At 37.2% G+C, this 26,854-nt stretch overlaps 1 protein-coding gene across 3 annotated transcripts in view; it reads left to right on the forward strand.

Moving 5' to 3' along the window:
* The window catches only part of LOC150084897 (zinc finger protein ubi-d4-like), a 316,607-nt gene that overhangs the window by 285,499 nt on the left and 4,254 nt on the right, over positions 1-26,854 (forward strand). For all 3 annotated transcript variants that reach the window (XR_016547118.1, XM_090376684.1, XM_090376685.1), the window contains one exon: positions 7,268-7,349. Coding sequence is in view for 2 of the 3 variants with exons in the window: in XM_090376684.1 (XP_090232810.1) it covers positions 7,268-7,349 (82 nt within the window). In the remaining variant the exon portion in view is untranslated. The remainder of the gene's footprint in view (positions 1-7,267; positions 7,350-26,854) is intronic.

Here is a 26,854-nt window from a genome sequence, read left to right on the forward strand (position 1 = left end):
GGAGTAAAATTTTGCTAAAATTTAAATCTTAAAATGCTTATAGCACAGGCAGCATCAAACATTTTCCGCTGAATTTTTATATGTATATTTTTTTTCTGATTGATGCTATATTTTACTCTCGCATCAATTTCTATCTTTACAGTGGAATTGTAAAATTTAACATCCCTGTTTTCATATTCCAATGGACCTTCCTGAATAAACAAGTGGCTTAGACCAGAATATAAGAAGGCACATATGAGCCACACAAGCTATTCGTTCTCATCAAAGAGCTAGGCTGACTGATCACGAGATGGATATTATTGGATATCACATTGCTAGCTTTTAAGTTCATGCAATGAACTTAAAACCTAACATCTTGCATCATCCAAAATCAGTTATCAGTGATGTTATCATGAAATGGAAGGGTGATGGTACCACCACTGCCCAACAATGCACAGGATGACCCAGGAGCTCACTCCACATGATCAGAGGATACTTGAAGGGGAATATGACAATCTCATCACATAATCCTACGGAATACCATCTGCTAATTACCATCAAGGGTAAAGGGAAGGGGTTTTTGCTTTCGTAATGGTGACTACAGTAGTTTCAAAAAATTTTTAAGTTCTTTTATTCTTTCACCGTGTCTCGGTGAAAAAATTTTTCACCGAGACAATACTGCCGTTACAGTTCAGACACAGCATGGCTTTGTTAAGGGGAAGTCTTTTACAGTCCCATCCAGCTGATGATTTTACCTTCAGCAAATTCTAAATGGGAAGCATTCAAGGAATTAATCATAGAAGCTACTGGGCTTTTCATACCAACTAAGAAATACTGTTCAAGGTTTATGCCTAAATGGATGTCAAATGAATTAATGAGACTTTTCACAGAGAAGAAAAATGCGTGGGATGCATATAAATTTTGAGGCAACATGGAAGTCTATGGTAGATATATACTAGTCTGTAATCAAGTCACAAAGGAGGTTATGCAAGCGAAGCCAGAGCATGCAAAATCTTTGGCAAAGGAATCAAAGAAAAACAGCAAAGACTTCTTTACTTATGTAAACACTAGAAGGAAGGAGATGACTCAAATTGGACCAATTGATATCGATGGTTTGACTTTTGATAATCCCGCTCAGAATACTGACAAATTGAATGAGTATTTTGCATCTACATTCACGCATAAGGAATTCTTTAGGTAGGTGGATGCGAGAAGTTTATCAAACTCTAACAGGGAGTTAAATGATTTTGCAATAACTCAGAGTAAAGTGGAAGAGAAATTGTTGAAGTTATACATGAGAAAGACACCTTGGGTAGATGCAATTTATCCAATTATATTAAAGGAGGCAGCATAGGAACTAAGCAAACCCTTAGCCATAATTATGAAAGTATCCTTTGAGTCACCTGACTCAAAGGATGCTCTCATAATTATGATCGCATATCTCTGGTCCCATGGAACAGAGATATGCGAATGTATTCACAAAGTGAATCAGAGGGTGACATGAGTAATTGCAGACCTGTTAGTTTAACTTCTGTTCCAGGGAAAATAATGGAGTCATTGGTTAAAGAAGCATTGCAGGATCACCGAGACAATACTGCCGTTACAGTTCAGACACAGCATGGCTTTGTTAAGGGAAAGTCTTGTCTGGCCAATTTAATTGGATAATATGATGTTGTCACAAAGCAACTGGATTCAAAAAAAAATAATTTTGATATCATATACTTGGATTTCAGGCACCTCCGTAGCCAGGTGGGAAGGAGCAGCAGTGCGTAGCACACGTTTCTTAATTAGACCGGGGTTCGAGCCCGTCACCACCAAATACGGAGGATGCGGAAAGGTCAGGGAATGACCACCGCATATCCCGGAGCAATATGGCCTTAGTTGCTAATGCTCCTAAAAAAAAACAAAAAAAACTTGGATTTCAGGAAAGCTTTGATATGAAGTTTTCTGAGCAGTGAAGACAGGATGTAAGAGCAGCTCATGGGGTCTTGTTAATGATATACAGGAATTTTGCTAGCAGGGATAAGGTTGTTATTGCTTTATATAAGGCAATGGTCAGGTCACATCTTGAGTACTGCATACAGGTTTGGAGGCCTCATTTTAGGAAGGATGGAGACTAGATGATCTGATTGAGGTGTTTAAGGCTTTGAATGAATTGAGGAAGCTCAGTGCTGATAGTCTTTCTCTTGCTCAGACGGTGCACATGGGACTGGGGGGGGCATAAAATCAAATTGAGAAAGAATGGTTGCAGAATAGGTGTGTAGAAGATTGCCTTTAGTCACTAGGTGGTTGATTGCTGGAACAAACTTCCATCTGTTATGGAGGTTGATATACTTAAATATCAACCTCTATAACATATGTTGGTTGATATGGAGGTTTATAGCTTAAATAAATTCAAGAAAAAAAACTAGAGGAGGGAATGGATAGGTGAAATGGGAAGTTTTATTTATTTATTTTTTTGGCTAATGCTGTATAAACTTGCTTTCTTGCATCCTTTTCCACTGCTACTGCAATGCTAGCATCAACCGGGAGTTTAAGGACATGGTGGAGCTCTGTATGCATTGCATTCATATACACTGCATACAGATCTCCACAACTTTGGTTTGCATGGGAGAGTTTTCATGCATAAACAAAACATCAGTCTTTCCTTGTGTGTACTAAGTGGATGGGTGTAATGGATGCAGTGAAGTGGAGGGTAGTGGAGTTATGGTGTAGAGCTGTTTCTCATGGTATAGCCTAGTACATTTGGTGGTTACAGAAGGAACCATGAATTAACATATTGGATAATTCTATGTTCCTTAAATTTATGGCAGCTCTTTGGTACAGACCCATGTTTCTTACAACCGTATAATGCTCTCTGCCATACTGTTTGTGCTGTTTGAAAATGGCTGAATGTACAAAAGTTGGAATGGGCAGCACATAATATCAATTTTGAATCCTCTGAACACATGGGATGAGCACAGCTGGTCATTGTTCTGCAGGAGGAATAGAAGATTTGACTTGCTGCAATCTATCATTCATCAGGAAAGCCTCCGTAGGAGCATGGAGTGTGATGTAACTGCCAAAGGGGAACTGATATGCTGTTAATGTGAGTGGTAGTGATGTCAATGTGAAATTGATGTGTATCCAGATACTTTTTGGAGGATAGTTTATATTTTGGAGCACTCTTCATTTCCACTTTAACCTGGCAGCATCCCCGAAGTATAGCAAAGATGGTGGTAGGTCACCCGACAGATGCCCGAGTTTCTCTTAATTTCTGGAAAATGTTTTGCATTTTTTGAATTCTGCTTGAATGATGCCAGTATTTCATCTTTTTGAAATGTATTTCAGTATTAATCATGTGACTAAGTTTTAATAAAAAATTAAAAATTTTAGAACATGCTATTCTTTTATTTTACATCTTTTACTTTCAAAATTACAAATAAAACATTTTGGACATAAAATAGAAACATTGGTCTCTTAATTTTCTTCCATTTTTCATTTAAAAGACAATTAAGTGAATGAAATTTCAAACATTCACATATATTTCAGCTTGTAGCTGAGTGGTCAGGAGCCAGAGTGCAGTAGCACGTGCTCTTTGAGTGGACTGGGGTTCAAGCCCGTGACTGCTAAATTTAATTAACATTTGTATTGATTGATTTATTGTAAACTCCACTGACCTGGTGGTCATGCCGGAGTATAAACAAGAACAACTAATATAAAAAAAAAAACATATATATTATATATTTGATACTGATAGTACGCCTCCTTTTTCAGATTTAATTGAAATTGTATGTATTGGTTCTTGCAGAATAGCATTCATCTTGAGAGAATATTGAATTTCTTTTTTTTCATCTTTGTATGTGAAAATAATAAAACTTTCAAAAACAACTATGTTATGTTGTAAACATTTATTGCACTAGTGGGAGAAGAAAAACAAGCAACCTGAAACTGTAAACAAACGCATCATCAGTGCTTGTTTGGTACCATGCCTCTCTTCAAGCAGAAAGCCAAATAGTTGTAAAGAAGGTGGATGGTCATTAATTTCCCGAATGTCATACTACAACAGTATATGCAGAAAGTTATAGAAAAATATTTTATTTTTATTAAATCTCATTGTAGATAGTATAATAATATTTAAAAAAAAAATCACTCAGAAGTGATATTTTTATTCAATTTAATTCCCAATAACTTAAGTAACAAAATTATATAAATACAATAAATAATTTGTAATAATTTTAGTCACTTTATTTCTAATTAACCATTGATCTTTAATATTTTTTTATATTTTCTCTGAATACCATATGACATTTACTGCTAAAGTTTAGTGCTAAGGTGGAATATGAAACATTTGACAGACTCAAATAATATTAATTTAAGCCTTATATGTAATGCAGTCTCATCTCCACTGATAATTTAGATCAACTTCTTTTGACATGGAAAAAAATCAGCCTAAATATAATATATAAATCTGATGTTTTTAAGTCTTATGCTACTGAAATAAAAGTAGTCGAAGGTTGTAATAAGAATAACATATTCAAGAGTATATGTAAGACTGACAAATTATGAGTGTTGGTATGTGTTGCAAGTATCAGTTGATATGTGTTTTTCTTTTACTTTTTTATTTATTTTTATTTTTTGTATTTATATCTTTTCTATATAATAAATTAAAAAAATGTAAAATGCAATCCTATCTTTTTTCCCAAAAATGAGCTCTCACCTGTGCTTACCTTAAAAAATACCATAATTTTAAACAAGATAAAATTTCTCCACTTGTAATAGCCTATATTAAGTTACATTTCTGATAGTAAACAAAAAAATTACATTTTATTTATGTCAGTTACTTATACTTTTGCACCAGACTACTATTATTGGTAGTTATTTGTCTGCTAGAATTTGAATAGGACATACTCACCTAACTCATAGTTATTTACTCACTCAGGATGACCCTCCACTATGCAGCAACTGTCAAACTCAACTCACAGTAAACCACTTGATCATTGAATGCCCATTATATCTGAGAAAACGAAAAACAGCTTTCTCTTCACATCTATATTCTTCTAATAAACTTACCTTACAACAGATTCTCGGAGACCGACAAGATATTAATGATGTTTTTACCCTTCTCAAATTGATAAACAAATATCACCTGATCTGAATCCTTTTATTTAATATAACAATCATGTATCAAATAAGATTGAAATAGGTGCATTATGGCCTTAGTAGCCCTTGCACCAATAAATCCGACATACAAACAAACAGTTATTTGTCTCTGTTATTAAATTTGAAATATTTAAGATTAATTTTAAATATGCATTTTTGCATCAAACAATTTGATTCTATAGTCTTATGAAATAGCATTAATATCATTAGATCTAATTTCTTTTCTCATATACTGAAAATAGTCAATACCTTCTCTACTGTGTGTAAGCCCTCCTTGCCTCTTTGTTAAGATGTACCATTCACTTTTTATAGCCACACTATGAAACACACAGTATGCATGATTACATTAGCCAATTAGTAATCCTATATCTATCCTGGAAAGACTATAGTATAATGCAAGTATCAATATATATATATACACAGCAGACTCTCGATTTACCAGGATCAAATTAACCGGGACACTTCAAGATTCCAAATTAAAAAAAAAAAAAAAAAATCAACCAGAAATCATCAAATTCAAGTAATAACTGGAATAGGTATAAACAGATATTGTGTTCCGTCGCACCGCAAAAAGACAATTTTTGTTTCATTATTTATGTCGGGGGTATCGAAATTGTTTTTTTTTTTTTTTTTTTTTGTTTAGAAATTGTGAAAATGATGGGGGCAAACGGAAGAGTTGTGCTTTCAATTAAACAAAAACTTGAAATTATTCAAAAGTTTGAAAATGGTGCATCCGTTAAATCTCTAAAGAATCACTATAATGTTGATGACCAAACCACATGCGAAATTGTAAAAAATAAAGGGAAGCTATGAGATTTAAAATCGACATCGAAAAAAATAAACGGAAGCATCATATTGAAGACTCGAGTAGTGCGTGGTAAGTTTTTTCCTTTTTTATATATCACCATACTTTTTATGTAGGTTGCTGAATATTTTTTGATGCAGTAAGTCCCTGACTTATGTAACTTCAGACTTATGCTAATTTTTTATTTATTTATTTTTTTGTATGACTGAAGATTTCAGTGAAGGGAACACACATTTCACCATAATAAAGTAAAAACCCATAGAATTCCAGCTATCGGTATTATCGCAAATGCAGTAAGATCGAGTTTACTACCCGTTTATAATGAATTGCACTAATAGAAAATCCGAATAAACTGGAAAGTGCAAATTGTTTTTATTGTTTTATGGTAGTGACCTCCAGAAATGTGCTTTAGTAAAATGTGAGTAAAATGTGACCTCACATGAGGTGATAATAGTGAGTTTTCGCCTTAACCCTGTGAAGTTCTTTAAGAAAATTTCATTTTGACCATTATCATGGTGCTGACTAAGAGAATAAGTGACAGCAGTATTAGTAAATCTACCAAGAAAAGGAAAGTCATCAGAAAATTAAAATAATAAGGATGTACGAAAATGTTAAACATTAACAAGTATCACGCGGAATTCAGATTTGTCAGTGTCAATGGTGAACACAATAATAAAGGAGAAAGACAGAATACAAGAAGAGGTGAAGGGATCGGCACCAATGATGTCAACTATAATAAACAAGGCTACGAAATATATATCAGTTTTTACGGTATAATAACATGCATTTTTTCTTCCTTTTATGTTTTTTTCCCTTATGTGTCACTCCGGCTACTTCGCTGCTGTCCCCAGATAAAGTTTTTAATTGAACTAATTAAAAATATATACCTAATTAATTGAAAAATATATAACTATTTTTCTTCATTCTTATGAGGATATGTGGTTTTTGTAATTTTGCTATATCATGGATGTAGTAGAAATATTTTATTAGTCATTCCCGAATTAAGTAAAACTCATCTTACATAAGAAGTCTTGAAATGTATCCCTTACATATGTCGGGGACTTACTGTATTTTTGCATTAACCCGGAAATCAATTATCTGGAATTTTTTTTTTACCAGCCCCCAGAAATTGAGAGTCTGTTGTATATTTTTTTTTGTATTTATATCTTTTCTGTTACAATAAACTGATATTCGGGTGAAGTCAGCCAGCCTCTTTCAGATGAAATAACCTTAATTCAATTAGATCTATTTATTCCACATATTGTTTATTATTTTACTTAATGCCATTGGCCGTTGTGAATGTCTGATTTACAAATACCAATATTTTGATAATTTTCCAAGGACCAATTGCTGTTCTGTGATGACTGTGACAGAGGTTACCACATGTACTGCCTTACTCCACCACTTTCTGAACCACCTGAAGGTATGTATTAATAGATTATTAATTAAATTAATTAGTATTAATTTGCTGATAATTACATTTTCATATTGACATTAAACATTCTGATTAAACAATATAGCAACCACCTTGTTGTCTGCATAATGAGAATGAAATGTTATTTACACTGAATTATCAGTAACTTTTTACATTTTAATGCAAACTAACAATACACTGGCGTTCAAAGAAAGTGCATCAACCCTTAAAATTGTAATTGTCATCCGAATAACGTAAGTATATGGCAATATTTCTTACAGATTACATTAGATAAGATCAACACTCGTAGGTGATGACATAATATTGCATCAGCTGTTACTTTCAGCTATATAAGAATGCTCTGCAAGAGTTGCAGTCATTCCTTGCTTGTGTTAGGATGGTGAATTACATGCAGTTCATGCCACGAAGAAAGAATGTGCAACAAACATTCTTTGATTCAAACACATTTGATTATGTGAGGAAGGATGTTCTTCCCGTCATGTTGCTTATAGGGTGTCTTGTAATCAGTCGACAGTGAGTAGATTTCTTTCCAAACTCAAGAATACTGGTTCTGCTGATAGAAAAAGAGGAACTGGATGCAAACGAGTCTCTACGCCAAAACAGAACTGCATTTTGAAGCACTTATGCCTTAAAAACCATAAAGCTCCTTCATCTGAGCTGAAAAGAGAATGGGAAGAACATACAGCAGTGGCAGCAAGTGCAGTAACAGTCAGAAGACACCTCTTCAAAAATGGACTTGTAGCCCGTTGTCCTAAGAAAAACAAAATGAAAAGTGCACCAGGTGTGCACTTTTCATTTTGTTTTCCATTTAAAATGATAAACTGAAGCAAATTGATGGCTTCTGATAACATTTCAGCCATAATTGTTGTGTTTACCAAAACTGTTGTATAAAGGTTGCAAATGATCATTTTGGAATATTTTGGGAGCTCCTGTCAGATAATACTTAGCTTTGCCTTAACTATTAATAAATATCTTTTGTTTATATTTCTATTTGTGATTCTAGTCATTAATGTAACATACCATTGGGAAAAAGGATTAGAAATGTGAAATTCCTAGGAGATGCACTTTCTTTGAATACCAGTGTATATTTTTAACTTAATATTATATCAGTTTTCTGTATGTGAAATAAAGAAAATCTTGATATGGAATTACTTTGTGTACCCACAGCCTGTTAACTTAAAAAAAAAGACTCTTTCACCTATGCTTTCCTTCAGATGTACCTTAACTTTTGAATGGAATCTAGAAGTCTGAGAGAGGTATTCAAGGCACCACCCCCAGATGTGGGAACAATATTTCATGATAGGGCAGATTTGCGATTTGTACAGAGTGAACAGATGTTTGGAAGAAAAGTAACGCTGCAAATGAAAGAGAAAACCCAGTTTTTTAGATTCAGAGGAAGCAATATTTGTAATGTGGTTTTGCCGAGAGAGAGAGAGGGTGAGAGAGAGAGAGAAAGAGAGAAAGATTAGAAGTTAGAGTAATCCCTAATAGAGACATAACCTTGTCTAGAAATCTGTGTCATCAAAGGTAAGTATAAGAGCTGACCGGGCTAGCTGGATGGGTAAAGTGCCTGCCTGGCAACCCAAAGGTTGCGGGTTTGATTCCCGCCTCGGGCTTGGATCAAAGTATTGCAAAAACCTTGGGAGGTGCATTATGGCCACAGAAGCCTATGTGCCAACAACTACCAAAAAAAAGTAAGTATAAGAGCAGAATTCTTTTTGCAAGGTACAAGATAGAATTGAGTTTTAGAAGGATTGAAATCAACCAAGTTCTTTGCCCCACTTGAAAATTACTTGGAGATCAGCATTTAAGAAATCGGTAGTGGATATTTGAGAAGTTGAAGCTGTTTGTGCAGGGCAAGGTTTCTAAAACTGGAAGGGGGAATGCATTGTGTTATCATCAGCAAAACTATGAATAGAACTTTTGGTCAATGGAAGAGGGTCTTTTATATATAAGAGAAAAAATAAAGTGGGAGAAAGAACTTAACATTGGGGAACACCAGAATCAGTGGATAAGTTAGAACACAGAGAGCCATCTACCATCACCTGTAGTTAGGATTCAAAGAGAAAACTGGATACCCAATTACAAAAAAACGGTTAGTAAACCATAAGATGGAAGCTTATTTAGAAGACCTTTATGCCAAACATGATCAGAAGCTTTTGGAAAGTCTAGAGCAACTGATTCAGTTTCACCAATCAGTTACTCTACTGGAAAAAATGGGAAGGAAATTCGACGTGGGAGACAAAATTTTTAAATCAACTAGACGATTGTTATTTATATCAACATGTCATGGAAAGTACTGGGGAAAACAATATTCTAGACCTGATCATCGCCCATGAACCTGATGTCATAATAGGGCTGACTTCAAGGCACCACCCCAGATGTGGGAGTAATATTCCATGGTAGGGTAGATTTGCGATTTGTACAGAGTGAACAGCTGTTTGGAAGAAAAGTAACACTGCAAATGAAAGAGAAAACCCAGTTTTCTCTTTCATTTGCAGTACAAAAACCAGCAGCAGGAAGTGATCACAGAGTTCTATGGTGGATGATGAAGAGAGAGAGAGAGGTAGCAGTAGTTAAAGGCAAAGGAATGGGTTATAATTTCAGGAAAGGAAATTACAACAGCTTAAGGTGCTACATGGGCTCTATTAACTGGGTAGATATCTCACAGAGATCAAATACAATTGAATTGTGGTATACCTTTAAAAGATTAATCTCAGAAGTCTTGAATGCATATATATATATATACCATTAAAAATACTCCAATACTCCATGCAGAGGATTTCAAGTTGGATATATAATGAAGTTGGCAGATTACTTGAGCAGAAAAAATGCACATCTGCAACCATCATTTATCAATATGAATTTATGCTATATATCAGGGGTGGCCAACGAGTCGATCGCGGATTTAATTTCAGTTGATCACAAATTTTAAATATACAGTCATCCCTCGTGTGCACCTTGTGCAATGAAATTTTTGAGATGGTAGATCGTGCACAATCTGAAGGAAAAAAGTAGATTGCATCACAAATTAAGTTGGCCACTCCTGCTATATATTGTATATCATTGTACCCAGAAAACTTCATATCCGACTGCACAATAACACACAGGTCTTTTCCACTACCCTCAGTGTACCAACCAGTTGGTGTTTTATTCTTGGATTACTGCATTCTGTATGCAGTACCTTCCATTTTAGGAAAGATGTGAAGTTGCTGGAATGAATACAGAGAAGGGCAACAAGATGATGAGCAGAACAAAGCAGATGCACTTACCAAGAAAGGCTTCAGTTCTGCAAATTGCAGCATCTGGAGACTAGGCACTTGTGAGGTGATCTGATTGAGGTGTTTAAGTATTCGAATGGATTGAACAAGCTCAATGCTAATGGGATTCTTCCTCTTGCTCAGACCACACACATTAGGTGGCACAAATTCAAATTGAGGAAGGACACTTGCAGAATTGATGTGCAGAATTTTACCTTTAGCCAACTGGTGGTTGATTGCTGGAATCAACTTCCATCTGTTGTTGATAGTTTAAATAAATTCAAGGAAGAACTAAAACTATTGGAGGGAATGATTAGGTGAAACGGGAGGTGTAATTTTTTTTTTTTTTTTTCGGCTGATGCTGCTTGCATTGTTTGCCAGTGCTAATGCTAATTTGTCCATGTTAAACTTCAGTACCACTTCTCTTCCGACTGCCTAATTTTTCTAGATCTTGTTGCAGTAGCATACCCCAGCCATTGTCACTACTCACCCTGTCAACCTCTATATTATTTGCAGACTTAGACATTAAGCTGATATGCCTTCATTATTATTATTAATAAATACAGGTAACAATAATGGGGCCAGCACTGAATCCTGGGAACTCCACTACTAACAGTTTTCCACAAAGAGCAGTGCCTATTGCCCACTGTCTGTTTTCTCCCACTCAACCTTCCATTCCTTTAACTATAGCAGAAATTTGCATCTAATGCTACACAGCTCCAATTTTTAAAGCAGTCTTTTATGTGGAACAGACTCAAAAACGTTTCTGAAATATAAGTATATAATGTCAAAATAATTTTTTGCATCCAGTTCCTTTGTTACTATGTCTTAGTATCCTATCAGATTGGTTGGATCAGATTGTTCCGTATAAATCCATGCTGTGACTGCTGTATTCCTATCTATGACTCCATTATTTTCACTGGAATAGAAGTCATGCTTCTAGGTTTATAATTACTTCACCTTTTGATTCCCCTTTGTGAATTAAGATACATTTGCACAGCTCCAGTCCATGGAGGCCAACCATGAATCCAATAGTGCTCTCAATAATTATGGCTAAATGTTTGCTGCCTGTCTTAATATAATTGTATAGATCCCAGGCACCTTCAATTTATTGTCTATTTTTCTCTCAGTTATCACAAAATAATTCATCTCCCTATTAGAATTTAACATACTTCCAGCATCCCCATCCCTATAAAATTCCTCATGTGTAAACATAAATGCAAAATATCTGTTCAGTTTGTCAAAAACCTGAGGAGATTCATTAACTGCTCTACCATTCATAATTAGCAGACCAATGTGATTTATCCCTTTTGAAATATTGTTTACGTAAATAAAGAAGCCTTTGCTTCTTTTCCTTGCATTCTTTACCAGATACAGTCTCATCAGTGGTGGGATTCAGCCAGTTCACACTGGTTCGTGCGAACCTGTTCCTAGAATTTCCCGAGTTTGCTGAACCAGTCTCTAAAGGTTGTTTCACACCGAATGTCATGCGAACTATGCTACTTTTGGTTTTTCTTTTTTACCTTGAAAAGGGGTGTAAGGTGATTAGAGAACTGCTTTTTAAAATTTTTGATTCCCACCACTGCTTGTCATAATGTGCCTTAGCTTGCCCAATCCACTTTGTGATTTGATTGCAGAGTAGTTTATACCTACTATAAGTGTATCCTATGAGAGTCAAGAAAGCAAGCTTATATAGCATCAGCCAAAAAAAAATGTGCCTGAGGTCAGTTCAACTATCCATACTCTCCAAGAATGTGTCGTTCTCCCTTGAGTTTACCCAATCCATCCACTTCCACAACAACAGATGGAAGCCTGTTCCAATGATCAACTACCTGCTGGTCGAAGGCAAACTTCCGCACATTTATCATGCAACCATCCTTCCTCAACTTGAATTTATGTCCCCTCATATGTGTCATCTCAGCAAGTGAAAGAATACCATTAACATTCAGCTTACTCAATCCATTCCAGGTTTTAAACACCTCAGTCAAACACCTTAGTCACTCTTAGTTACCCTCCCACAGCCCGTGTATTTCATTTGTTCTGGGATGACCCACAGCCAGCCTGAAATCTCAGACACCTTGCTTTCCAGGCTGCTGCATGTTGTAGCAATGCAAGAATCACATTCATCTCTGCCCATAGCTCTAATTAAACTATTAGTCTGTGCATTCCCCCATGAATATAAAACTGCTAGCAGTTTTCCGACCCAACTGTCACTGCCTCGATAGCATCAGCAATTAGGTCATCTGACATCCGCTTTGTTGTCTCTTAGTTGTTATAAAAAAAGCCTAGTAGCATCTACAAATACTTCCCCAAATGCTTCCCATTTTCAATTTGCTGTTAGTATCATCATTAGTTGGTCCCACTAAATAGATTTTAAAAACTGTCTGAAACCATTGTATTCACCTTTATGAAACCATTGTATTCACCTTTATGAAACCAAAAGCCCTTCCACCTGATCACTCCAACCTAGTAGTTCTTTTATCTGCTGATTCGTAATGAATTGAGTGTCTTCTGATAATCAAATCAAGGGCATTTCTTGATTAGATTATCAGCATTATCTTAAAAGTTAAAATAATATAAGACATTCTCATTTACTGGCCCACTCAATTTGTCTGTATAGTTGTTAACTGTACTCAATGTGGGTGGTCATTTGGCTTATAACACACTCCTACTTTCATTTTTGTGTTCCCAGTGCTTATGTCAGACCAGACTGACTCAACATTGCACTGGCTACCCATGTTGACTGGATGCATTGCCTTAGATTTTATGTGTCCTGCCACCTGTCTTGTTTTTTTTTTTTTTTTTTTTTTTGGTAGTTGTTGGCGCATCGGCTTCTGTGGCCATATTGCACCTCCCCAGGTTTTTGCAGTACTTTGATCCAAGCCCGAGGCGGGAATCGAACTCGCGACCTTTGGGTTGCCGGGCAGGTACTTTACCCACTCGGCTAGCCCGGTCGGCTACCTGTCTTGTCTGTCCTTTCTTTACGTGCTTACTTCCCATGTTCTGATTCTGCATCTATTATGTGTAAATAATCAAATGTAAATGCACAGATCGTGATGAGCATAAAGAATATATACATTGGTACTGCTTGTGTACTATAAATTGCCTAACTTCATTCTATACTGTACTTATAATTATACTGTACATAATTAATGTTTTTATTTATTTATATTTATTTATAAACTTCTTTCATCTTATAGAAAGTTGTTGTTCTTCTGATGACTAAATATACATGCTGCTGAAAATAACAACTTTATATATGATCTGTCTAGTAAATTATGAATTTCATGGAGATAAACAAGTTTTTTTCTTAACTACTGCTGAGTAGCATTTGAATGTACAAATAAAATCCACGCCTTTCTGGATCAGAACTGTAAATGGTTTTACCATTTATAGTTCTTTATACTTTTTATATGTGATTATCATGTTTTTTTTTAACTGCACTGGAGATTTTTACTCGTATCCATGTTGTGTATTTTGTCTATACGTGTGTGCATTACTCAAACTGGTTATGAACCATTTTGTGTAAATGGCAAGTTGGTTCATTAGTTACCCAGAATAATTGAGAGTGAATCTCCACTCCATCTGCCTGAGATCAGCTAACTACAGCCTCAATTGAAGAGGACTTTAGAAATTGCCCTGGTCACCACTGGAATTAAACACAAACACACACACACACACACCCCTCTCCAAATGAGTGGTGAATGGTGACATATTGTGCCACTAAACTGTCATGGGGAACTATGTAATCAGTAAGAAATTCATTACTCAGTTTTTTTTTTTTTTTTTTTTTCAACATACAGAAAACTCCCACTATTCACGGTATCTGTATTCGTGGTTTCGCGTATTTGTGGTTGCTGATTTAATATAAAACGAAACCTAAAAAAATGAATTTTAAAGCACTGTGAACATTTTCTGCCATAAAAAAACATGGGTGTGGCTAAAATCCTCTTGCGCAGTCAAAACAGCGCTCAGTGGGGGGGTGACAAAATTGCAAGCACATGTTTTCTGCTAATACTTGTTCGGTATGCGTTATGTGCTTGTCATGGAAGGTTTCATTGTTTGCTTTTAATTGATATGCTTACAAAATTGAAAAATCTAGCATTTTGCAGTGTGTTAGTGTAAACAGACTCTTTCGAGTGTGTTATGGTTAAAAGAAAGTGACTTTATTGTGGACAAGTTCTTTTCCAACCCCTACAAAAATATGGCTATGAATAACAAGGGAATTGTGAAAAGATCAAAGAAGGTGATGACATTAGCAAGTAAAATTGAGTTATTAGACAAAATTTTTAATGGTGAAAGTGTCTCTCAGTAGCAAAACATTATAAAATCAATGAGTGAACGGTACGATCAATCCAGAAATCAGAAGAAAAAATCCGCCATAGTGTCTGTGAATACACACTAATTGCTTCAAAAATTTGCTCTGTAACTCGTGATGTTAAATTAGAAAGAATGAAAGAGGCTTTAAATCTGTGATTAGAAGACCAAACTCAAAATAAAATTCCGTTAAGTTTACTCATCATTCGTGAAAAGGCAAAACACCTTTATCAAAACTTTAGCGAAACTGGTGATGGCACTGGCGGGATAAGTTTTTTTAGCTAGCAAAGGCTGGTTTGAAAGATTTAAAAATCGATATGGCCTTCATAACGTGAAACTTGTAGGCGAGTCTGCATCAGCGGATTTCATGGCTGCAGAAAGCTTCCTGACTGAATTAAAAAAATTAATTACGGACAAAGGATATGTTCCCAAACAGGTGTTCAATGCAGACGAAACTGGGTTGTTTTGGAAGAGAATTCCAGCCAGAACATACTTAACAAAATGAAAAATCTGCTCCTAGATTCAAAGCTTCCAAAAGATAGGCTTACTCTTTTGTTTCGTGCAAGTTCTAGTGGACACATGATCAAACCGATGCTCGTGTATAAATCGCAGAATTTACATACTTTGAAGGAAAAGAATAAAGTTCATCTTCCAGTTTATTGGAAATCCAATAAAAAAAGCCTGGGTAACAACTACACTTTTTAGAGAGTGGCTTAACAATAGCTTTGTGTGAGAGGTGGTAGCTTCAAAATCTTTGCCTTTCAAAGTTCTGCTTCTGATTGATAACATGCCAGGACATCCAAGCAGTCTAGAATTTGACCACCCAAATGTGGAAATTGTGTTTTTGCCACCCAACACGACATCACTTTTACAACCGCTAGACCACGGTGTGACTGCTGCATTTAAGTCCTACTATGTTAGAACTTTTATTGGCTTAATTGAAAAAGTGGAAAGGGAGTCAGACTTAACTGTAAGCCAAAGTTGGAAAAATTATAACATCGCAGATTGCCTGATCAACATCAAGGTATCATTTAATGAGATAAGAACATCTATAATTAACACGTGTTGGCAAAAATTGTGGCTAGAAGTTGTTGCTAAAACAATCCCTAATGTCAATGAACTGGTTGCCGATATTGTAGCAATTGCACATGGAATAGAAAGCGGGGGGCTTTTAAAACATTGATGCAACACACATTCAGGAACTTATTGAGACTCATCCAGATGAACTTACAATAGAAGAGTTGGATGAATTAGTAACAAGGTCAAACGAGACCAAAATGATCCTGAGGATGAAGATCTCAACGATGTTAGACCAGAATTAAATAGCACACCATTAAAGGAAATCTGTAGCCTCTCCATACAACTTTCAGACTGTAGCCAGGTGGGCAGGAGCAGCAGTGCGTAGCACATGCTTCTTGATCAGACCGGGGTTTGAGCCCGTGACTACCAAATACGGAGGATGCAGAAAGGTCAGGAAATAACCTTTCCGCATCCCAGGGGGAATATGGCCTTAGTTGCTAATACTTCTAAAAACCAAATAACAACAACTTTCAGAAAGGTGGTGGAAATGAATCCTAATTTGGAAAGAAGCATTAAGTTTAAACGAGACCCAGAACAATTACTCTTGCCTTACAGGAAAATTCAAAAGGAGCTCAATAAAAAAATGAAGAAACAAACTTTGATTAAGAGTTATTTTTCACCCAGCAACCCATATTCTTGATATGTTTTTGAAAGATTTGTTTGAAATTTCTAATAAATATTACATTTGATATTAAATTGTTTCCTTTTTTTTCATTTCGATGCCTTATGCTTGTATTTCTTGTACTGTCTACGTTTGTATTATGTAGGTACATATAATACATTCATAGACAAAATTTTAGACTTGTTTTTCTTATATATTTCATACTTTGGAACGGAACTAGTCTAAAATTTTGTCTATGAATATATTATATGTACCTACATAGTATGACTATGTACATAGACAAACATAGACAGTACATAGTGAAATACAAGCATAAAGCATCGAAATGAAAATAGGTTACAATTTAATATCAAATGTAATATAATTAGAAATTTCAAACAAATCTTTCAAATTTAATTTGATTTTTATTTGCACCTGAAGCACTACAGCCAGTAGTGCTTCAGGTGCATTGGTATCATGAAATATCTTTTTTGTTTTCATTTTCATTGTGAAAGAGTACTTCAAAATGGAAATTCTGCAGTTAAAATCTAGAAGAAATTCTATAGAGTTTGGTTTATATTATGCACCAACAAAAATATACTATTTGGCATTTTGTTAAGGAATTAGGAGAAACAGGTTAGTTTCTCAGTGAGTGAGATGACCATGCTGATCATCCCTTCCATATGCAGCATGGCAAACTAGACAAACATTAAAATTGATAGTGATAGAACACTTCATTGTAGTAAAATTTTTGATGAATGTTTAGCCCTTCAAACAGATACAAAAATAAATGTATAAAAATCATAATACAAACTGCAGTAACTATTCAATTTAATAAATGGTACAAGGGTTTTTTGTTGAAGCCAGACTCCCATTCGTAGGGATTTTTAGCACATTTTTTCATGTATTCTTGCCAGACTTTCAAGTGTTATGGTTTCAAGTGTTAAGACAATAACCATTGTGACTATGAGCAATTGATATGCTATATAAAATTGATTGATTGCAATTGATAAAATTCAAGTAATAAATAGAATAGGTATAAACAAATGTTTTGCAAGTCATAAGTAAATAAACGACAATAAGTGGCATTATAAGCTGTCATTAGGGGATCAGTGAATCTATTATCTTGCAATCCCCGCTGTCTTCACACTCTCCGCTCAAAAAAAAAAAAAAAAAAGAGAGAGAGAGACCAAATGTTTAGTTTTCTTTTCCTTTTTTTTTTATGAAACCCACAAACACGAGATGGGTAACAGTACTTAGCACCATGCTTGGGTTCGAGGTTGAGAAGATGAAAGAAGATATTTGTTGACATTAGACTTGAACTTCTGTAGACTGTAATTTCCAGAAAATTCGTATTGAAGGAAGGTTGTTCCAGAAAATGGCAGTTGAATGAATAAATGAGAAAGATGAAAAGTTGATTCCGTGAGTTTGAAGTTGGACAGTAAATGGATGTTGGCTGGTGGCGACACGTGTTCGAACTGTTTTCAAAGAGAGAGCGGGAATTATAGAAGCCAATTCAGAAGAACAGTGCCCATGGAAGTATCTGTAGAAAAGGCATGCAGCAGAAACTTTGGTCCTTGAGGTTGTCACAGACATTCTCTCAGATAGGCCAAACAAGCTGTACTTGCACCTGGGAGTCTAAAACGCTGATGGAACTGATATTCGGGTGACACTCAAGTCAAGTGGACCCAATTTCGGCGAAGTCCGGATGGTCTGTGACAGCCAAATCCTCTGCTTGCACCTTCACGATGGTGGAACTGTTAGTAATCCTGGGTATAACCTCCATGCACAAGTGTTCACAGGCCGGCCGCTAGTTAGTACACCGGACCGAACCTATTGGTAACTCTCTAGGAGGCTTCCAGATCAGCTGGTGTATAATCTTGCTACATCTACTCTGCCAAATAGTGACTGGAGGGAGCCCGGGTAATGTGTATGCGGGGAGCATTGTCGAGGCCACGTTATGTCAAGGATCTGGGTATATTCTTACCACAAGTACGCCATATCCAAAAATTTCATTACTTCATACAGCATGTCCCACCCACTTTTTCTTACTATTGAATACACCACGAATTGTCAAACTAATAGAGCAAGCTTATCTGCGAAAAGATCTAAACCTCCCAAGGACTTCCTAATTCATTTCACAAATATACGTGGTCTCAGTTCTAATCTCAACGATGTCCATTTCCACTTACAGTCTGCCAAACCCCAGGTACATTTTCTGACAGAATCTCAGTTATTGGTTGATTCAACTACTGCTCATCTCAGATGCCCAAATTATTCGCTGTATGATTCCTTTCGCCTCAAAGGTGGTACTTGTGCATATGTCCGTTCTGATATTCCCTGTCAGAGATTTGGCAATTTGGAACTCCTCTCTTTGATCTTCTCTGGCTTAAAATCTCTCTACCTCATTGTGTCAGATTCATCTGTTGTCTCTACCATTCTCCCAACTCCACTAATCACTTGGAACTCTTTGACTTCCTCTCTTTGCAACTTGACTTTCTCCAGTCCAACTTTCCTAACAGTGAGGTAATTTTCCTTGGTGATTTTAATATTCACAACTCCAGCTGGCTTCCGTTTTCTAGTCACACCGATCCAGCAGGTCGAAATGCTGAGGCTATTGCAATTACTAATGACCTAGCACAGGTTGATCATTTACCTACAAGAATACCAGACAATCCTAATCATACAGCCAATACGCTTGATCTTTTTCTCACAAACAACCCTTCTAAGTACACGGTTGAAGTGAGAGGTCCTCTAGGCACTTCAGATCACAACTTGGTGATTGTCTCTTCTCCAATGGAACCTTTATCTCATTGCTATTCCCAACCTCATGTTGTTTGGCATTACAAGAATGCCAAATGGTGGGAGGTTTTTTTTTATTATTTTTTTTATGTTAACCCCAAACACGAGAGGCATTAGAATCTATAGTACTTAGTGCCGTGCTTGGGTTGGAGGTTGAGAAGACGAAAGAAGATATTTGTTGATATTGGACTTGAACTTCTGTAGATTGTAATTTTCAGGAAATATGTATGAAGTAAGGTTGTTCCAGAAAACGGCAGCTGAATGAATAAATGAGAAAGATGAAAAGTTGGTTCTGTGGGTTTGAAATTGGACAGTAAATGGATATTGGCTGTTCGGTTTGTTTTGAAAGAGAGAGCGGGAATTATACAAGCCAATTCAGAAGAACAGTGCCCATGGAAGTATCTGTAGAAGAGGCATGCAGCAGAAACGGTGCGTCTATGAGAAAGCGAGTGGAGAGACTCTGTTAGAGATGAATCATTAATTAACCTAACTGCCCTCTTCTGAATGGAATCAAGAAGCCTGAGAGAGGTATTGAGGGCACCACCCCAGATGTGGGAACAATATTCCATGGCAGGGCGGATTTGCGATTTATACAGAGTGAGCAGCTGTTTGGAAGAAAAGTAAAAGCGAGAGCGAAAGAGAAAACCAAGTTTTTAGATGCAGAGGAAGCAATATTTTTAATCTGCTTGTGCCAAGAGAGATTAGAAGTCAGGGTAATCCCCAAAAGAGATATATCATTTTGCCTAGAAATCGGAATGTCACTAAAGATAAGCATAGGAGCAGAAGAATCCTTTTTGCGAGATATAAGACAAGACTGAGTTTTAGAAGGGTTGAAATCAACTAAGTTGTCTTTGCCCCACTGGAGAATTACCTGAAGATCGGCATTTAAGGATTGGTAGCAGATTTTCGAGAAGTTGAAGCTGATTAAGCAGGACAAGGTTTCTCAAAATGGAAAGTTGAAGCAATGTGCTATCATCGGCAAAACTATGGATAGGATTTCCAGTCAATGGAAGAACGTCATTGATATACAAGAGGAAAAGAGTGTGGGAATGAACTGAACCTTGGGGGACACCGGCATTAGTGGAGAAGTTAGAAGACAGAGAGCCATCTACCATCACCCTCAGTGAGCGATCAGAGAGAAAACTGGATAACCAATTACTAAAAACAGTTGGCAAACCATAAGGTGAAAGCTTGTTTAGAAGACCTTTATGCCAAACACGATCAAAAGCCTTTGAGATGTCAAGAGCAACTACTTGTGTTTCACCGAACCTTTCCATTGAATTAGTCCATAAATGGGTAACATAAGCCAGAATATCACCAGTGGATCGACACTGACGGAATCCATGCTGGCGATCGTTGATTGGACAGAAGGTTTCTAGGTAGTTTAAGACTTGGCGGTTAATTGATTTCTCCATTACTTTAGAAAGAGTAGAAGTAATTGCAATGGGACGATAATTGGATGGGAGGGATTTGTCACCCTTTTTAGGAACTGGCTGGATATGAGCAAATTTCCAAGCAGAAGGAAAAACACCTTTGGAATAAGAAAGTGAAAAAAGGCGGCAAAGAATAGGAGTAAGTTCAGGAGCACAGGTTTTGAGAACAAGTGGAGAAATATCATCAGGACCTAGAGCTTTCTTAGCATCAAGATTCATCAAAATCCTTCTGATATCCTTTTGACGGAAGACCACAGGAGGCATTGAATGGAGCGTGTTGGGAATGGTGGGAGGTGATTTACCCAGATCATTTATACATGAGCTGGAAGAAAAATGGGATGCTAGCAGGTCAGCTTTATCCTTGGCTGAAGTGACAACAGAACCATCTGGTTTGGACAGAGGTGGGCAAAAGTTGCGGCCAATAGCTTTGGCAAGAGACCAGAATGCTCGGCTATCATCATTAGGGCAAGAAGCAAGTTTTCTACTCTTAGCCTGTTCAAACTCTAGTTTGGACTGATTAATAACTGCTTTACAATTGTTGTGAGCTTTGGTGTAGGCAGAAAATGAAACTGAAGAATTAGAAACAAGCCAATTACGATATGCAACATTCTTCTTTTGGACACCTTAGCACATTTATTGGAAAACCAAGGTTTAGATAAAGGACGAGATTTTAAAGTGGAGTGTGGGATAAAGGATTCCATTCCTGCAAGAATAATTTCACTGACACGATCTGAGCAAACGTTGACCTCAGAAGTTTTGAAACAGTAATCCGACGAAGGAAAAGAAGTCACGCAGGTCATCCCATTTTGCATTCTTCTAATGCCAAACAACACGAGGTTGGGAATAGCAATGAGATAAAGGTTCCATTGGAGAAGAGACAATCACCAAGTTGTGATCTGAAGTGCCTAGAGGACCTCTCACTTCAACCGTGTACTTAGAAGGGTTGCTTGTGAGAAAAAGATCAAGCGTATTGGCTGTATGATTAGGATTGTCCGGTATTCTTGTAGGTAAATGAACAATCTGTGCTAGGTCATTAGTAATTGCAAAAGCCTCAACATCTCGACTTGCTGGGTCAATGTGACTAGAAAACGGAAGCCAGCTGGAGTTGTGAATATTAAAATCACCAAGGAAAATTACCTCACTGTTAGGAAAGTTGGACTGGAGAAAGTCAAGTTGCAATGAGAGGAAGTCAAAGAGCTCCAAGTGATTAGAGGAGTTGGGAGAACGGTAGAGAGACAACAGATGAATTTGACACAATGAGGTAGAGAGATTTTAAGCCAGAGACGATCAAAGAGAGGAGATTCCAAATTGCCAAGTCTCTGACAGGGAATATCAGAACGGACATATGCAAAAGTACCTCCTTTGAAGCGAAAGGAATCATACAGCGAATAATTTGGGCATCTGAGATGAGCAGTAGTTGAATCAACCAATAACTGAGATTCTGTCAGAAAATGTACCTGGGGTTTGGCAGACTGCAAGTGGAAATGGACATCGTTGAGATTAGAATTGAGACCACGTATATTTGTGAAATGAATTAGGAAGTCCTTGGGAGGTTTAGATATTTTCGCAGATAAGCTTGCTCTATTAGTTTGACAATTCATGGTGTATTCAATAGTAAGAAAAAGTGGGTGGGACATGCTGTATGAAGTAATGAAATTTTTGGATATGGTGCACATGTGGTAAGAATATACCCAGATCCTTTGTCACTACCTGGCAGAGTAGAGGTAGCAACATTATACACCAGCTGATCCGGAAGCCTCCTAGAGAGTTACCAATAGGTTCGCTTCGGTGTACTAACTAGCAGCCGGCCTGCTAACACCATTTTAGAGCTGTAAACTCGAAATCTAAGGAATATTGTATCTCGCCACGACGTTCATCATAACCTCAAAAGTCATCAATCATACTGCATGATGGAAGAGATAGGGAAGGGTTGACCGGAACTTAGCTCTAGAGACTAAACATGGATTCTACCACTTCAAGCCTCCAATAAGCAAAGTGGTGGTATTTCACTGGTTGATGAGAGTCATCTACCACCTAGTACTGCCTGGTAACATAGAGGGGCGGCGTTCATGTGGTGTGGGCGCCACACCTCGACCCCTGCTTATGTTGGTTCACACCTGAGTGGTCACCCACCATGTACTTGTGCATGGAGGTTATACCCAAGATTACTAACAGTCCCACCATCGTGAAGGTGCAAGCAGACGATTTGGCTGTCACAGTCCGTCCGGACTTCACCGAAATTGGGTCCACTTGACTTGAGTGTCACCCGAATATCAGTTCCATCAGCGTTTTAGACTCCCAGGTGCTTGTACGGCATATCTGAGAGAATGTCTGTGACAACCTTAAGGACCAAGGGAGGTGTTTTACCAAGATCATTAATACATGAGTTGGAAGAAAAATGGGATGCTAGCAGGTCAACTTTATCCTTGGCTGAAGTGACAACAGAACTATCTGGTTTTGACAGAGGTGGGAGCAGAGATGGGCAAAAGTTGCGTGGCCAATAGCTTTGGCAAGAGACCAGACTGCTCAGCTACCATTAGGGCAAGAAACAAGTTTTCTACTCTTAGCCTGTTCAAAATCTCGCTTGGACTGATTAATAATGCTTTACAATTGTTGCGAGCTTTGGTGTAGGCAGAAAATGAAACTGAAGAATTGGAAACAAACTAATTACGATATGCAATGTTCTTCTCTTGAACAGCCTTAGCACATTTATTGGAAAACCAAGGTTTAGATAAAGGACGAGATTTTAAAGTGGAGTGTGGAATAAAGGATTCCATTCATACAAGAATAATTTCAATGACATGATCTGAGCAAATGTTAGCATCAGAAGTTTAGAAACTGTAATCCGACCAAGGAAAAGAAGAAAAGAAATTTTGTAACTTATCCTATTTTGCATTCTTGTAATGCCAAACAATACAAGGTTGTGGATAGCCATGAGATAAAGGTTCCATTGGAGAAGAGACAGTCACCAAGTTGTGATCTGAGGTGCCCAAAGGACCACTCACTTCAACCGTGTACTTAGAAGGGTTGTTTGTGAGAAAAAGATCAAGCTTGTTGGCTGTATGGTTAGAATTGTCCAGTATTCTGATAGGTAAATGAACAATCTGTGCGAGGTCATTAGTAATTGCAAAAGCCTTGGCATCTTGACCAGCTGGGTCAGTGTGACTAGAAAACGGAAGCCAGATGCAGGTGTGAACATTAAAATCACCAAGGAAAATTACCTCACTGTTTGGAAAATTAGACTGGAGAAAGTCAAGTTGCAAAGAGAAGAAGTCGAAGAGCTCCAAGTGATTAGTGGAGTTGGGTGAACGGTAGAGACAACAGAAGAATTTGAGACAATGAAGTAGAAAGATTTTAAGCCAAACAAGATTGAAAAGAGGAGATTCCAAATTAGCAAGTCTTTGACAGGGAATATCGGAACGGGAATACGCACAAGTACCACCTTTAAGGCAAAAAGAATCGTACAGCGAATAATTTAGGCAACTGAGATGAGCAGGAGTTGAATCAACCGATAACTGAGATTCTGTCAGATAAAGTACATGGGGTTTGGCAGGCTGCAAGTTGAAATGGACGTCGTTGAGATTAGAATTGAGACCATGTATATTTGTGAAATGAACTAGAAAGAGTTTGGGAGGTTTAGATCTTTTTGCAGATAAGCTTACCCTGTTAGCTTTGTGACAATTTGTGGTGTATTCAATAGTAAGAAAAAGTGGTGGGGGGGGGGGACTTGCTGTATGAAGTAATGAAATTTTTGGATATGGCATACAAATGGTAAGAATATACCCAAATCCTTGACATAACGTGGTGGCGACATCCCCCCCCCCCCATACACACAACTCAGATTCCTTCCAGCCACTGTCTGGTAGCAAGATTATACACTAGCTGATTCGGAAGCCTCCTAAAGAGTTACCAATAGGTTCACCGGTATACTAACTAGCGGCCAGTCTGTGAACACTGTTTTAGAGCTGTACCCTCAAAATGTAAGGAAGATTGGATCTTGCCATGATCTTCATCATAACCTCAAAACTGAGATGAGCAGTAGTTGCTCATCATCAGTCATACTGCATGATGGAAGCAATGGGGAATGGTTGACCAAAACAGCTCTGGAGACTAAACGTGGGTTCCACCACTTCAAGCCTCCAATAAGAAAAGTGATGGTATTGCACTGGTTGATGAGAGTCATCTACCACCTAGTATTGCCTGGTAACACCGAGGGGTAGCATTCCTCCATGTGGTGTGGACGCCACACCTCGACCCCCGCTTATGTTGGTTCACACCTGGGTGGTCACCCACAGTGTGCTTGTGTATGGAGGTTATACCCAGGATTACTAAAAGTTCCACCATCGTGAAAGTGCAAGCAGAGGATTTGGCTGTCAGACCTTTGCCAAAATTGGGTCCACTTGACTTGAATGTCACCCGAATATCAGAGTTCCATCAGTGTTTTAGACTCCCAGGTAGCAAGTACAGTTTGTCTGGCATATCTGAGATCAAGTTTATCTTAGAGAATGTAAGATCAAGTTTACTACCTGTTTATAATTAATTGCACTAACAGAAAAGTCCAATAAATCGGAAAGTGCAAATTGGTTTTGTTTTATGGCAGTGACCTCCAGAAATGTTCTTTAGTAAAATGTGAGTTCGCGTGGAGTGATAATAGTGAGTTTTTGCCTTAACCCTGTGAAGATCTTTACAGAAAATTTCATTTTGACCGTTATCACGGTGCCGACTAAGAGAATAAGTGACAACGGTACTAGCAAACCTATCAAGAAAAGGTAAGCAATCGAGTTGGATCAGAAAATTAAAATAATCAGATATATGAAAATGGCCAAACATTAACAAGCATCATGTGAAATTCAGATTTTTCAGTGGCAATGGTGAAGATGATAAAGGAGAAAGACAGAATACGAGAAGGGGCTGGCACCAATGAAAGTTAACTATAATAATAACAACCAAGCTACGAAATACATATCAGTTTTTTTTAAATAACATGTGTTTTTCCTTCCTTTTATGTTTTATTTTCTTATGGGCCACTCCGGCTACTTCGCTGTCCCCAGTTAAGTTTTTAATTGAACAAATTAAAAATATATAACTATTTTTCTTCATTCTGCTGAGGATATTATGTGGCACAAATATACGTGGTCTCAATTTCACTTTCTCACTATCCCTTCTGTACACATTGTACTCCCCAAATTCCAGTTCTGCACTGCTTATATCTCTGTGTGACACCATGTCTCTGATATCCCAACAATATCTGCCTTTGATGTCTTGACCAGCACTTCAAATTCATCAAATTTATTTACTATACTCCTAGTATTGCTGTACATCCAAGTATACATGCACCTGTTCTTATGGTGCCTCCATAGCCAGGTGGGTAGGAGCAGCAGTGCATAGCACACGCTTCTTGATTAGACTGGGGTTCGAGCCCGTGACCACCAGTTACGGAGGATGCGGAAAGGTCAGGGAATGACCACCGCATATCCCCGGAGCAATATGGCCTTAGTTGCTAATGCTCCTAAAAACCAAATAACAAACAAACAAACCTGTTCTTATTTTTAGTTACTCTAACACAGCCCATATATTTATTTGTTCCATGATGACTCCCACCCTCCAATCTAAATCTAGAATCTGGGTATCATTGAAGATAGACAAAGGAGCAGTAGACTATTTTTCTGATAAGATAGAGGACTGAATTTTAATGAGATTAAACTTAACTAAGTTATCTTTGCCTTCCCTCACTGAAGAATTATCTGGAGAATGGCATTTAAGGACATGGTGGAGGATATTTGAAATTGGTGCTGCTTGTGCTGGACAAGGTTTTTCAAATTGGAAAGTAGAATGTAGGGGCTCTCATCAGTGAAATTATGGATAGCATTTCGAGTCAGTAGAAAGAAAACTAAATTTTGAGGAACAACATTAATTGAGAAGTTAAAAGACAGTGAGTCTCCTGACCTTCACCTGCAGCAAGCAGTCAGAGACAAAACTGTATACCCAAATGCAAAACAA

The sequence above is a fragment of the Mastigoproctus giganteus genome, chromosome 6 (genome assembly GCF_048544385.1).
Source record: "Mastigoproctus giganteus isolate SK-2022 chromosome 6, ASM4854438v1, whole genome shotgun sequence".
Lineage (NCBI taxonomy): Eukaryota > Metazoa > Arthropoda > Arachnida > Uropygi > Thelyphonidae > Mastigoproctus > Mastigoproctus giganteus.